The sequence below is a fragment of the Pimephales promelas genome, chromosome 5, assembly GCF_988280905.1.
Source record: "Pimephales promelas chromosome 5, fPimPro1.hap1.1, whole genome shotgun sequence".
Lineage (NCBI taxonomy): Eukaryota > Metazoa > Chordata > Actinopteri > Cypriniformes > Leuciscidae > Pimephales > Pimephales promelas.
This window is the reverse complement of record NC_142773.1, coordinates 12,750,070-12,765,103: the sequence shown is the minus strand read 5'-3', so window position 1 is coordinate 12,765,103 and position 15,034 is coordinate 12,750,070. Positions and strand designations below refer to the sequence as shown.

At 38.8% G+C, this 15,034-nt stretch overlaps 1 protein-coding gene across 29 annotated transcripts in view; it reads left to right on the top strand.

The window, feature by feature from the left end:
- dlg1b (discs large MAGUK scaffold protein 1b) overlaps positions 1-15,034 on the top strand; it is a 140,537-nt gene that overhangs the window by 103,218 nt on the left and 22,285 nt on the right. For all 29 annotated transcript variants that reach the window (XM_089130982.1, XM_039672753.2, XM_039672751.2 and 26 more), the window contains 3 exons: positions 2,660-2,796; positions 2,880-3,024; positions 11,814-11,940. In XM_089130982.1, the coding sequence (XP_088987108.1) occupies positions 2,660-2,796; positions 2,880-3,024; positions 11,814-11,940 (409 nt within the window). The remainder of the gene's footprint in view (positions 1-2,659; positions 2,797-2,879; positions 3,025-11,813; positions 11,941-15,034) is intronic.

The following is a 15,034-nucleotide window of genomic DNA, read 5'->3' as shown; positions in this document are numbered from 1 at the left end:
ACAGTAGTCCAGCCAGGATATTGTCATTTAAAAAGTGAAGTTGCAGCCCTCAACTGATGTTGATTTAGTCATGTTGTGTTTTGGTCTGATTCGCCACCCTCCACCGATTTACCAATCGCCAAGTCAGTAGTTTTGCAGCATCCAGGTTGCCAGCTCTGCTCTAGTTACCACAGCTGCTGCAGATACAAACGTGTGGGATAAAAAAATGTTGGATCCTGCAGCCTATCTGGCAATAGGGTTGGGTATCGGTTGGGTTTTATCCGATACCAGTACCTACTCGGTATTTTTTAAACAGTTCCGGTGCCTAAACGGTTCTTGAAACGGTACGTAAGAAAACGAAACCGCAGACACTTTGTCAAAAAAAATAACAATACCCCTTTATTTACAGGGCCAAACTGGACACAATATTAACTTAAAATATAAATCCAAGTAACATATGGTAATAATAAATAAACCAATATAAAATAAAAGTTCATATTTACATAGTATCAAATAAAACAACATTATATCAAACAATGTAATTATACTGGAGATTAATAGAGATTACTACCAGGGTAATATAATATCGACATGGCTACAGGTTCCCATGTTTTGTCTGCTTTAATTAGTCATGCAAGTTATCTTGTCATTTACTAGTTAAACTCTTAGCCAGTTTGATATTTCGTTCCCACTGCGTCTTATACGCAGCTTTGAGTAAACATATGAAAGAGAACGTCTCTGTGTAACCCATGTTCTCTGAATAGGGAACCGAGATGCTGCGTTCGCTGCCGACAAGCTTCCTTTTTCGACAGAGAACTCTGAGGAGCAGATGATGCGCGCGCCAATGTAATATGACGACGTGAGCGTCAACGCGGCGCGAATGGTGATTCTATATCCATAGACAATCGTTATTCTGACAATCGTTATTCTGACGCGTACATTTCACGTGTGTTTAATCTCCTCGCTTTCAGCAGACGTTCCGGGAGTCTCCCGCATATTGATAACGGCTCCCGGATGATCGCAAATTAGTTCAAATCTCCCGGAACCTAGAGCGAGCAAGCAAGACAGATCAGACAGTGCTTCAATAAACCGTATAGTGCGCGCACGTCGGAGAGGGAGACAGCGAGAGACTGCTTGTTCATTCTTATTCGGTCTGGTTACTACCGTTTACGTCTGAACCGGTTCCCTATTAGAACCGAGTTTCGGTACCCAACCCTATCTGGCAACCTCGAGTCAATGGGGAGGGGGCGGGGATACACTGCTCTACAGTAATTTGAAAGTGATTGCAGTACCAGTTTTGGCCACAATCTTACATATGGCTCCTTTAAGGCCTGTTTATGTGTGTTTTAGCCGGGTTTTCGCTTGGAAGGCTCTCTAGAAATCTGGCACCCTATACAAAGTTAAACTGAGAGAGCATGCATTCACAGACACCAGAATGAACGCATTCACAGTATCGTTCATCAGACAGTAATACAGTACGTTCAGTTCATGTTCGCCCAAAATATGAACGAGTTCATGAACTATCATTCATTGACCGCGCTCAGGCACAACACTGAAACTATGCTAAGCAAGGGTTAGGAATAGCATGAAAAACCTGTAATTATACTGTTGTTGTTGTTGTTTTTACACTGCATACATCATGCTAATCAACAATGAAATTATTGATCAGAATTAATGTGCATCATGTTGCAAGTCTTAACTTCCTAAAAGACTGGTCCCTAATGTTCGAAATTTTTTTGTACAGTTGTAATCAGAATATTTCAACCTCGATCAACCTCGCAAATCAGGTTTATTGACAAAATGTACAGACTTTCAGCTGTTTGCAATGAACAAATATAACAAAAGTAATTGAAATAGTTCAACACAACAAACGCAACTTTTAATGACTTCTGCAGTTTCAAAATTATTCAACCCTTTCATGGCAAGCATCTTTCTTTAGTACTTAGTAGAACAACCTTTTGTTGTTAAGCCTGTACATTTTCCTAATAAACCTGATTTGCAAGGGGGGTTGAATTTTTGATTACAAGTCTGTATAAAGTTATAATTATGGCTCTTGCTCTTTTAAAAAGGATAAATTGCGTATACGAACAGAGTTTTAGTTTGAGCCAACCAAATGTGCCATTTTCTAGGTATTTATTCCTCTTTAATCAAAACCTCTAATCCTTCTCGGCATTACACTGAGGAAGCAAGAGTGCTGCTAAATCATTTCTTCAGAGTTAAGAGTGTACTATTGTTCACGCTTTAACTAGAGACCATAGACATTGTCCCCTCTTGGGAAATTATATATACAAGCACACACACACAATACGCAATGGGGGGTATTTTAAGGCCAGCCATAAAGTTTCCATAACACTGCAAAGACTTTAAGCTGCTGTTGCCATGGAAACATTCCCCTCCCATGGTTTTATAGACAGTTTGTTGTATAATTTATGCAACATTTTTTTTTTTGGTATTCAAATTTGAAGATTACAGCATAGCTTTTTTATGGTGTGTGTGAGTGAGTGAATGTTCATTATGACATATTGATTGTTTAGCTACTAATAATAGCTTTTTTCTCACGTTGTCTGTTTGATTTTTGCATGTTTTAGGTATAGTGTCAGATGTATTAGAGCTAAATATAAATGTCGTTGTCGCCATCAATTAACCTTTTGTTTTTCGTCTCTATTTTTGTTTATCCCAGGTCTTGGTTTCAGTATAGCAGGGGGTGTTGGGAATCAGCACATCCCAGGGGACAACAGCATCTACGTCACTAAGATCATTGAAGGTGGAGCCGCACACAAAGACGGGAGGTTGCAGATAGGAGACAAACTTCTTGCTGTAAGAAAAAAGAGACAGTGCCTATTGCTGACAATGTGCTTGTTAAACAGACTAAAAGTCTGTGTGTGTTTTGGTGGTCTTAGGTGAATAGCTCCTGTCTGGAAGAGGTTACCCATGAGCATGCCGTGACTGCCTTGAAAAATACCCCAGACGTGGTCTACTTGAAAGTGGCTAAACCCAATAGTGTCTTCATGAATGACAGTTTTGCTCCTCCTGACATCACCAATTGTGAGTTCCTCTTTAAAATGACCTGACTAACATCAGACACGTCACAGATTATATTCTTATACTATTCAATATTAAATACAGTGAGGGAGTTGTCAGGTAGGTGGATATTTAAAGCACAAAGTCTACAGTAGTAATATGAGGTAGGTTATGTTATGCATTAATACCATTGAAAAGTTCCCTCAAAACATCTCTCAGTCCCACTACACATAAGCCTCGATGGAAACATTTGTAAAAGCGGTGAAATGTGGTGATGGTGGGAGTGGGATAAAGTGTGGTACTTGTGCAGACCAGATTGTTGCGGTGTGTGAGGCCCATGCCCAGCAGTGAGTGTATTGATCTGTGCTCTGTTCATAGCCCTGCCAGCAGGAGCACTAATAGGCAACAGAGGGGAGGACTAAACTACTATCGATTGCTCTTGACTGAACGTGCCACCCCCGCAGCCATTAAAGCCTACGTTGTGCTTAAGTGCAGAGGAGGTGAAGTCACCGCTGCACAGATGCCCCTCCGTGTGTCTTCCTGCCCTTAAACATGAGACTAATGATTTAGAGTAATGCTGAGGCCTGACAATATCATCTTTATGTGTCAATCAACTAGGGATGTGCAAAACACACGTTCAAAATAGACTAGTTGGTTGGTTGCCAGAACGACTATTAAACCAATTGATCTTAAGGAAGCCCTAATTAGTCTAATTTCAGGTTCACCTGACCCCATTTGGATGTATTTTTTGGACAGGCATTTACACAAGATTAATTCTTTCAAACAGCTAAACCAATGGTTCTCAACCAAATTTCCAAGGGGGGTTGATGACCTGAAAGTATTTAAATTAATACATTATTTTTACTGTATTAAACTAATCTGTAATCTATAATAGCACCCTAAAAACACTTAGAATGATATAAGGGTTATACAAATTTAAACTGAAAATATTTTCCATTATTTTCCTCAACAAATAAAGAGTTCAGATGCAAAAGCCTCTAAGTGCCATTTGAAATTTTCTTCTAGAATGATCATTTTTATCAAGCTTGTATATTTAAGCTCCGTAATTTCACTTAAATTGCAATGACGATTACCTATTAATTGTAATTTAAGTAAAATTACTGAACTTGAATATACAAGCTTGATAAAAATGATCATTCTAGAAGAAAATTTCAAATGGCACTTAGAGGCTTTTGCATCTGAACTCTTCATATATTGTTTTTATTGAAGAAAACAGTTACGTAACTTGTAAATGAATCTTGGTTAATTATTTTAAGCACTTTAAAATAAACCATTTTAATTCAATTTGAAAACAAGCAACTTTGTCATAATTTCTACAGAAATACTAGAAATACCTTGCCATATAATGAGTCTTCGAATATTGTGTTGTACAGCGAGTCAAAAAGTTTAAGAACCATTGAGCTACATGGGAAGCAACCTTTTGAGATGCTTATTTGTCGGACTACTAGGACTGTTAAATTATTATTCGACTTTCGAATATTCCTCAAGAGTTTTAAATACACTTTATTGTTTTTCTTAGCCTATTCAGTATAACCCACTTGATGCGGAGCTGCTGTTTTGTTCATTAAAAATATTCCAGAAATAGAGAATCTTGGTTACTTCAAAACCACAACCAAGCCGTTCACACAGAGCACAATTTCTGCACTGCTTTTCCATTGTTTTCTGTGTAAACAAGCGCTAGACTGACATATTTAACAATTGCACTATGAAATTATCAAGCTACTGTTGGCAGTAATATTTATCTTCTGATACATATTGATACTGAAATATCTGAAACTTGAGTTGACACATCAACCCTGTACTCACTCATTTTATTTGCTCTGGATGAATATTGTTGGTGGTACAGGGCTTGAATTCTGGTGTGGGATTACACTTATTGGGCAGAATTTGACTCATTCCCACAGATTTTGGGCTCACACCCAAAGTGCATATACATATATTGGCTATATAAAAGAGTATAATGGGTCTGTGCGTCAGATCTTAAAGCAACAGCAGCCTAATATACCGGCTGCCAAATTATGAGATGCTATTAAAAATATCTATATGGTAGTTATTTTCCCTATGGTAGGCCTATTGGTGTCCAAATTGTGGCCTGTGGAAATGCTGAGTGGCTAGTAACTTTGGAAAACCACTAGCCACAGTGGCTTGTGAGCAAAAAAGTTAATGTCAAGCCCTGCTACTGACTATTTTTAACATGTCTAACAACTAGAGAACAATACGCTATATTCAACATGCTAATTAAAGCCCATAACATGCTAAGTAAAGCACCATAGCCCAAAATATCAAAAACTAAAAAAAGAAATCCAAATAAATTCGTCCATCTCACTTATCAACTAGTCTGTTGTTGGACAACTGAAGGCTGGAATACACTACACAACAATCTGAACAGTTTTTAAAACTCCAGCCATCACACACTTGCTGACTTTGTATGGTAAAAGGAAAAACGTTGTTCCAAAGTCCGAACACAACAAACTCGCACCGAAACGAGCACCTAAATGCGAAATGAAAATGAAAACAATTTGTGTTCTAAAATCAGCTCAATATGTTCAACAGGATAGAATCATAGTCTAAATCTGTTCCCATCATACAAAATGCAGTTTTGTCAGTCAGATCCGACTGCTGAAAATCTCTAGACTTTTAGCAACTGATGATAACGTCCAAACTGAAAATCTGGAAAAAGTTATTTAGTGTATTTCAGCTTTAATTGGCTTGTTGATCGTCGTGAGCCACCCCCTACATGGAGGATGATTTGTCAACATGATTTGTCTCTTTTGATGGAAAACCCCCAGTGAACACAGATGGTTTGATGGAAAACCTCGGTTATCCAGCAGCCATATCTCCCTGTAGCCCAAGACTGGTTGCCCACTGAAACTGAGCAGGGCTGAGCCTGGCTAGTACCTGGATGGGAGATCTCCTGAGAAAACCAGGTTGCTGCTGGTAGAGGTGTTAGTGAGACCAGCAGGGGGCGCTCACCCTGTGGTCTGTGTGGGACCTAACACCCCAGTATAGTGACGGGGACACTGTACTGTCACAGTACAGAAAGAGCACCGTCCTTCAGATGAGACGTTAAACCGAGGTCCTGAGGTCATTAAAAATCCCAGGTTGTTCTTCGAAAAAGAGTAGGGTTATAATCCCGGCATCCAGGCCAAATTTGCTCCTTGGCCTCCTAATCATCCCCATATACTGATTGGCTTCATCACGGTCTCCTCTCCACCAGTAAGCTGGTGTCTGGTGGGCGTTCTGGCGCAATATGGCTGCCGTCGCATCATCCAGGTGGATGCTGCACATTGGTGGTGGTTGAGGAGATTCCTCCTTCAATGTAAAGCGCAATGTAAAGTACCCAGAAAAGCGCTATATAAATGTAACGAATATTATTAGATGAACATGTCCTTAAGGCCTAAAATATGATACATGATGTCATTGTTCCCCGGTTGCAATACGTCAAGCTATAGTGTTACCTTCGGTACCTTTAAGCATTGTTAAGCAGTTTCAACTTTGACACTATTTGCAGTTGGCCTTTTAAAACTGAGACAACGATTGATGCATCAGCATGTATGTCTGTAGCCTCTAGCCCCTTTTCCACCAACACAAACCATGTGCTGCTTCAGAGCTAGAGCTAGTGCTGGTTCGGAGTTGGTTCGACTGATGAACTTTCAAAGAATCGGTTTGCCTTTCCACAGACTAGAGAGCCATCACAGAGCCAGATCCTTCGTCACTGTATACATCTCATGTTGCCCAGCAACGCTAGCGCGGCACACCCAGGCTAGGGGTGTCCATGGTAACCGATTAACCGTTTAAAATTGCATAACCGAGTAAAACCTTTTTGCTCGGTTAAGTGACGTCAATACATATTTGCACAAAACTTTTGCGTAAGTCATTCCAAAAATAATGGCAACGGATGTTGGTAGGCTATATCACAGCCACCGCACTAGACATTATTATTATTTATGGAAGGAGACATGGTGTGTTATCCAAGCATTAATGGCAGGAAAGACACAGAGTTCCTGGGTGTTTCCCTCTCTTTTCTGCTCCGAGGTCTTGATTGTGAATTTCTTGATCGAGGTCTTTAATGAATTTTTTTTTTTTTTAACTCTGCCTCGTATTATGTCTAAACGGTCAGTGTACTTTTGTGTTCATTCGTTTCCCCTTATTTAATCCCTAATTGCAAAATGAAAAATGAACAGTTGTTGTGTTTTTTAAAACGCAAATTTGAACACAATTGAATATAGACGAATTTTCAGATATTTGTTTGATTTTTTTTGCCCCTTTAAATATTTAAAATATTTGACAAATTAATAAGGAAAAAAATTGATTTTACTGGTTTTCTGAGGCCAAATTAGAAATGGGTAGAGCCGCCTACATTCTGTAGAGCCGCCTACAGAAAGGGTATTTACAGGTGATTTATAGGCTTAGGCTATAATAAATGTGTCTAATAATAAAATAATATAAAATAATGAGGCATTATTGTTTATTAATAAACTATTGTTTTCTAAATCAGTTTCACCTAAAAACTTATCTCCATCTCTGGATGCATCTTTAGAGAGAGCAATACATAATTAGCTACATAATTACTTAGTCAGAAGATATTAGCTTTCGATTCAAATTTGTTCGTTTTGAATTGGACATTTAAAACAAAGGATATAACCTCTGTAGACTAAAGCTTTAAATGTCCAATTTAAAACGAGCAAATTCGAATGCAGTGGCTGTTTCAGTTCTTGCGCTCCAGTTCACGGAGGTCATAAAGCGCGCCTGATTGTTTAATTTATTTTACAAAAGCACAACGTTTTCTTGTTATTGTGAGTTTACGCCAAATAAATGTATTTTGTGAATAATGTATTATTATTTTCTGTATGACCAGAAATGAAAGAGTATTTTAAGTTGTTTCCACTGAAAGGAAACTGCAAGTGTTTGCATGGGCGTCTCGCAGCCATCAGTGTGCGCTCCACACTCCGCACACACACTGGATATAGCCTACGTCAAAATATTGTGTTTAGTTGTGCTTTGTTCCTTTTTTGGATAAAAGCGTCTTCTAAATATTTAGCCTAATAAAATGTTACAATAATGATGATGATTATTATTATTATTTGCGGACACGGACCCAAAACACACAAAATGTCGCATTGCAGTTTTGTGAAAAATACTTTTTTTCGAATTGCGGAGTTTTTGCGAAATGGACGTAATTCCAATGTGCGTATTTTCAATTGGCAATTTCAGTTTGAAGGGTGATGGAAATGCACCTACTTGTCCAACCAGTTATTAAAGGTGTTAAATTAAGTCTGTATCTCGAGGTTGCGGCGCGCACACTATGGTTAACCGAGTATTAACCGCTAAGGGCCTCTGTTAACGGTTAATGAAAAATTTGAAAACGTGCAGCCCTACACCAGGCTTATTCGAGATGGTTCGGCACTGCAAATCTCGAACTGCGAGAGCTTTTTGAGAAGAAAAAAAAAACATTAGAAAAAGATTCGATTCAAAAGCAGAAGGAGTCGTAAACTCTCCAAACACTCCCGCCTCTCTGATCAGTCCACGCTGCTCCGAAGCATCTTGAACAAGCCTTCCATCAACAATGGCGGTTGTTGCGTTACTATTTATGCTCATGGCTTTGCAAACCTACATCGGTATCCAAACACGGTGAATACAGCATGTCTGTGCAGCTCGCCGTAACTTGCATTAACGGAGATTACTATCGAGCTGCTATTAGCATGATTAGCTGCTATTTAAAAAATGGCGGTCACAAGTTTCTATTCGTCTTGTTGGTCACGGTAACCCCGCCCCCAGCCGCTGACGTAAGCGGTTCTTTCTTCTAGACCAGTAATGATTTGGTGCTACTTAAGAACCACTTTTACTGGTTCGGAGCTGGTGCTTTGGTGGTCGAAAAACAAAGAGCCGATTTGAAACTAGGCTCTGGCTCCGCACCAGCTCTGCCTTGGTGGAAAAGGGGTATCTGTGTATCTAGATAGAAGTTATTTGACACATCTGTTGCAAACAAACTCAATGCTCAAGATGCTTATTCTTACTCCAAATATTTTTATCTTAATGTCTCTGGCAAGAGGTGGCAGGTCAAAGATGTCCATCTGACACGTGTTCATAGACGTGACAATTAAACAACTGTGCTGACGGAGCATGGGAATGCCATTTGTGTTATCAATCCTCATCTGCAGTGCTGTTCATGTGGATGTCAAAGCACCACAGGCTGCTTGTTTTGAGAGATGCAAGCCTGACGCAAGTCATATGAAACGTTAGCTTTGTGCTGTAGCTTCAAAGCACTAAAGCTACAGCTTTTGACCTATAATATATTGACTTTTGAAGATGACCAGAATAACTTTCCAGTAAGCTAAAGTCTGTTGAATGAAAGTTACCGGTAATCAAAGTTATTGTACCCACCCCATGGTTGCCCACAGTGCATTTACATAATCAACCACCCTTATTCTCCACTGTTAAGCCCTGCAACGGCTGTAGACCCCAGACTCATACAGACACACCATCACACCATCCAATCAGACAAGCTTTCGTCATAAAAAGCCCTTGATCTCTCTACCTCTTCTGATGTGCCCCACACAACTCTCTTTAGACACACTCGTTTTTAATCCTTAAAAAGAATGCTTGCCATGTACCCTAATACGATGAAGGATGACTACTTTCTCAATGTCAATGCTTGCACAACTCTGCTCATTTGCACTGATCCCCCTTGTGTAAAGGACAATTAGACAAAACCACCCCCATATCGGTCACAATTTGCGACCTATTAGGGATGAAGTCTAGAAATCAGTTCAAAACCACTAGAAGAGAAAAGGTCCATGACCCTAATTAGAAGGATCACATGCAGAATTACTGCAGCCGAGGTACTGTATATTGGTGCCTTCATAACACATGGAAGATTAATGGTTGATTGTTGATGGCAATCCTTTTAATAATCCTTGTCCTTTTAAATCAGAATGTCAATTCAACTTAATCTTCCAGTAAAACTACAGACTTTACTCTGGTGATGTATACTGAATTTCTCTGATAATTCAGTCCGCTGAAACCCTTCCCCTTTCTTACAATGGACTGGAAGCTTACTTTCAGATTTGCCTCCATCCAAGCAACAACCAGTTAGAACCACATTTATTCTACTACCATTGCATCACAACAATATTACCTGCATCCTTTGAAGAGGCAACCGTAGCACGAACTACATACATTCAGTGCCGAAAAGTGTTAAAAAGAGTTTCTGCCTATGTAGCACATTCCAAATCAGTCAGTTTCTTAACCAGTAAATGATTAGCAGGCAGCTCATTAGGTTGTGGAAGATAGCTAGGGTTGATATAGCTACAGAAAGAATCACTATCTCTGAGACCCATCCATACATAATAGTGGAGCCAGCAGACAAGGATGCTTTGCTCTGCTTGGCTTGAAAGACAAATAGCAAATTCAATCATGGCTGGGATCACATGGTCAAGTGTGTATTGCTAATCCAAGCAGCAATATCCTAATGCATTGAGGGCAGCATGTGGAACGATGGCACACTGGCCTCACAGAGCCAATCTGAGTCTTGAGTTAATGAATGAGAAATAATTCTATTGAGTGTGCACAATCATTTAGCAGCCTGACTCAGAATGGTAATAACGCTGTTTATAGCTTGTAGATGGTGTGCAAGCGCTTTTCTTTTTTGAGTGTGGTTTTTGGGCACACTGATCTGCTTTATTTGGTTAGTGTGTTGCAGAGGGGGAGCCCTCGTGTTAGTAGATTATATTTTTGTCCCCATGGAGAGCCATAAAGCATGCATTTTCCCATCTGTTGGGCTTTTTTTTTTTTTTTTTAATCGTGCCACTCTGTTCTGCTCTGCTCCGCCTAAGGGTAAAGCGAGGTTTCTGCAGCTAAACCTCTCGTTCTATTGTATGCCATAGTTGCAGTACTGTAGTAGAAAAAGCCACTTCCACTGCTGCTCCCCACCAAATGGGTCCAAATATACATCTCACAACCAGCAGTTAGCTCATATCACAGGATAAACAGACCTGGATAGACACATAGATGAATAAAATGTAGTGAGTGTAGTAAGATGTTTCTTTCTAAATACATTGTGGTCTTGAATCTCTGGTCTCATCCCATTAAAGTGGTGTACATCTCATCACGGGAGAGAGCAATCTTTCACATGGTCAAAGATGGGAGCTTTGTTACCCTGCCTTTCGCCACTACAACAAATGCATCATGTTTAAGAATGCATTCCACATTAGTGACATTACCACTGTAACTGTTGATGGCAAATATCGGCAAACAGACATTATTAGCGATGTTGGGAAAATTATTAATTTACTCGTCTTGGTTGATGTATCATCTATTATATCCATTTCCTACCATCATTCTGTCATTATGCAAGTACGGATCACACTTATTTCCAATCAACAGAGTTCATATGAGGATGTACCGATACCCAGGCAGCCTTTTGTCATGAGCTCAGCCAACTGCCTGTTTCAAATGAGACATTTACAGAGAGACAAAGACAGGTGAGATAAGGATAGTTTAGGCTCAGTTTCACCCTGACCTCCAGGTCTTTTTCACCCACATGGATAGCCATGTAAGCAGAGCCGCAGTGGAGGCCCAGGTGTTAAAGCTCAGGCCAAGGTATCATTTACTGTCAACGTGTGTCTGTTTAGCTTAGGTATGCAAACTGCGGAAGAGCATAGTTGTGCAATTTTGGAGGGTTATGCAAAGTTGACATCCTGGAAATGATTTGTTCAAGCTTCTTGGGGAATTCAGATCAAGACGTTATAGACTTGTTTCGGTCATGTTGATCTTGTTTTTCTCTTTCCCAGCCTATTCCCAACACGTGGAAAACCATATCAGCCCTCCAAGCTATATGAGCCAGCCAATGCCCCCAGTGCATTCTGGACGCTACTCCCCGACCCTAAAGACCACAGCGGGGGAAGATGATGTTTCCAGGTATTTGCCTCAAAATTGGCTACATAAACCTACTATGATGCTCATGATTTTGCCACAATGCAACAATGAGACACGATGCAACACTGTCTGTCTGTATAGACCAATGTTTTGGCCAGCTCATATTAATTTATCAGACTACACCGATGGCGCCATCACCAGTTGAATACCAGATTAATCCTGTTCTTATAAGCTTATTGTTTGCGAGTTCAACAAATGGGAAGCTTCAAGCTGTTCATGATTATTAGTATAAAGTGTTGCCTGAGCAGGTCAGTGCTCTGATGCCAGAGGTGGAAGTAATGAATTACAACTACTCAGATTACTGTAATTAAGTAGTTTTTTCGTGTACTTGTACTTTTATGAGTACATTTTTTAGTCTGTAATTTTCCTTGTACTTAAGTACAAATTAAGTTAAGTAATGTACTTCACTACTTTAAAAATCCCATTAATTACAAAGTACTTGTACAATTTGAATTCAACAATTATTCAAATCTTTGACCAGCATTTGGGTATCCAATGGAAATAACTGATCTTGGGCGGGCCAATAAAAACCCTTGTATTTGGAGCGGGAAAAAAAGCCCGGTTCCTGGAGAGCTATATTCGTCCTCACACGTCCTTCAGTTTGTATTTTAGAGTTATCAAAGAACTTTGCTCTAATGGACATGGACATTCGAGACACTGAATTCATTGAAAATTCGGAAGAAATACCAGATGACGAGTGCCCATGACCGCACATGGAGGAGTTGTTCTTATACAGAGGAAGGAAAGGAGACGTTTTATAGAAACTTTGTTTCTGCAGTGATATGTGATAGTTCAGTTGTTTTTGTTTTTAAAGTTGGGTAGACCTCACGATAATTTGACTAAAAACATCACTTGAAACTAGGGATGCACCGAAATGAAAATTCTTGGCTGAAACCGAAAACCGAAAAAGGGGAAACCAAGGCCGAAAACCGAAACACCGAAAGAAATTATGCCAATTATTAGCATCATTGCATTTATGGCTATGACTGTGTACAAACTTTCCTAAAATCAAGGCATTGCAATTGCATAAATTAATATAAAATTTTCAAAGAATAAATCAATTACAATTATTTATTTATTTAGCACAATGCACAGTATAAAATAAAATTCAAACTAAAATGTTTTTGACCCCACTCATGTGTACATTAAATAATAATATGGCCTGCAGAAAGGTTTTAAAATTAAATGTTCTCTCATAAAAACAAAGTCGGCCATGACCCACTGGCATAACAGTGTAACTGCACTGATTGTCAGTCTGTCTAGATGGCACATTTGTGTCAGTGCTAAATGCTGATAACTTTTGAAACTTTTGAAATATTAGTAGGGTACTTTTGGAAATCTTTATTGTAAGAAAAAAAAAGAAGTTTATAAATAAAATAACCCAATAAGCTTATTTATTTTGCATTATAATTCATTAATAATAATAATCATATTAGACCATTTTTATAACTTGGTTTCCATAAAAGTAAATAAATATCACAGGCTAAAAGTAATTAGTAATTAGTACTTGAGTCGTTTTTGAGAGGGGTACTTTGTACTTTTACTTAAGTACATTTTTAACACCAGTACTTTTGCTTGTAATCGAGTATTATTTTAGCAACTACTTGTACTTGTACTTGAGGACAAATTTTCAGTACTCTTTCCACCTCTGTCTGATGCTCACCTGTCATGTTCAGAATGATGTCATGAACTTCAATAAGAGTTCACTGGCATATCAAATTGCTTTTTACTTTTGCTCAGGTCACCTGACCCAAGCTGCAGTGCTTCACTGAGGGAGTTGTCAAATGTGAGGGCAGACAGCAGTTCCCCTTTCAGCACCTCCCTCTATGTCTGATAAACATATGTATTGATTTTACTGGGTTAAACACATTTTGATTTTAGAATTCCCCCCACAAAATCAAAAATCAAACTGGACTCAAAAAGAGTGGTCAAAACATTTATCCAGATGCAACAGCAGACGTTTAGAGAAATCCGACCTGAAATGACACGTCTGTGCCGATTTAGCGATTTAATAAGCTCCAAATTTAGCTCATCACATGTTGGTTCATTTTCATAAAAACCGCAGCGCATCATCAAGCCTCTTAACCAGCTTGCCAGAAAATGAATAAACAAGATTGTCGTAATCCAACAGAACAAACGATTCTATTAATCTGACCATGTAGGTGCACGGGGGGGTTGAATTTGAGCACAATAATAAAGCATACAGTACAAAGTAGCCTGAAAAGAGCATTTTAGATGTCATTGTGTTCAGTTTTGTTTTTTAGAGGAATCTTCTATTTAGTTGGCAAAAGCTGATGATGTGATCAAATGGTGTTTGACTACAGTATCAGACTCAGTATTGTAAGATAGCCACAGGGATGTTTTTGATGCTGTTGTAGAACAAGGCTGTGTGCAGTAGTAGACCAGCAGTGCCTCCAAGAGGACAGTTATATACACTGATCCTGCACTTTTAAAGCAATGTTTATTGTGGCATAATATCAATTACCACAGAAAATATTTTCATTTTGCCTTTCAGTTTGACACTCCACTATTGACATACAGGTGCAATATATTCAAGGCAATTACATTCTCTTAAAAGCAGAAATATGATTCTTGAATGTTATTATATTATGTTGTTTGCTCCATATAAAAGGTGTTTTGTTCATAGTATATCACATCTTTCTCTGATATTCTTGCATGCATCATCCAAAAATTACAGGTTTCCTGCTTTTCCCTTGACAAACAATTTTTGATAAGATGTGCTTTTAGTTGCAACAGACTCGTGTATGGTAGATGTTGCGGATTCTTTGCATTTGTAGGGATTTTGAATCTACTGTTTCTGATTATTACATTTTTTTCAGCATCAGAGTCAGTGCTTGTTTTGCACCTCTTCCATCTAAATTTCTTGTAAACTCTTTGAAAAGACAGAAAAATGATGTAGTTTACAGTTTTATGCATACAAATTATGAATGCACAAAAAAACCAAAGGCTGAAATCCCATGTTCTTTGGAGAAAGAACTGTTTGATATATTAAATAAATGTATAGTTAACGCATTCCACAGAAGTTTTCTGGGAGATGGGGAGTATTGACGTTTGT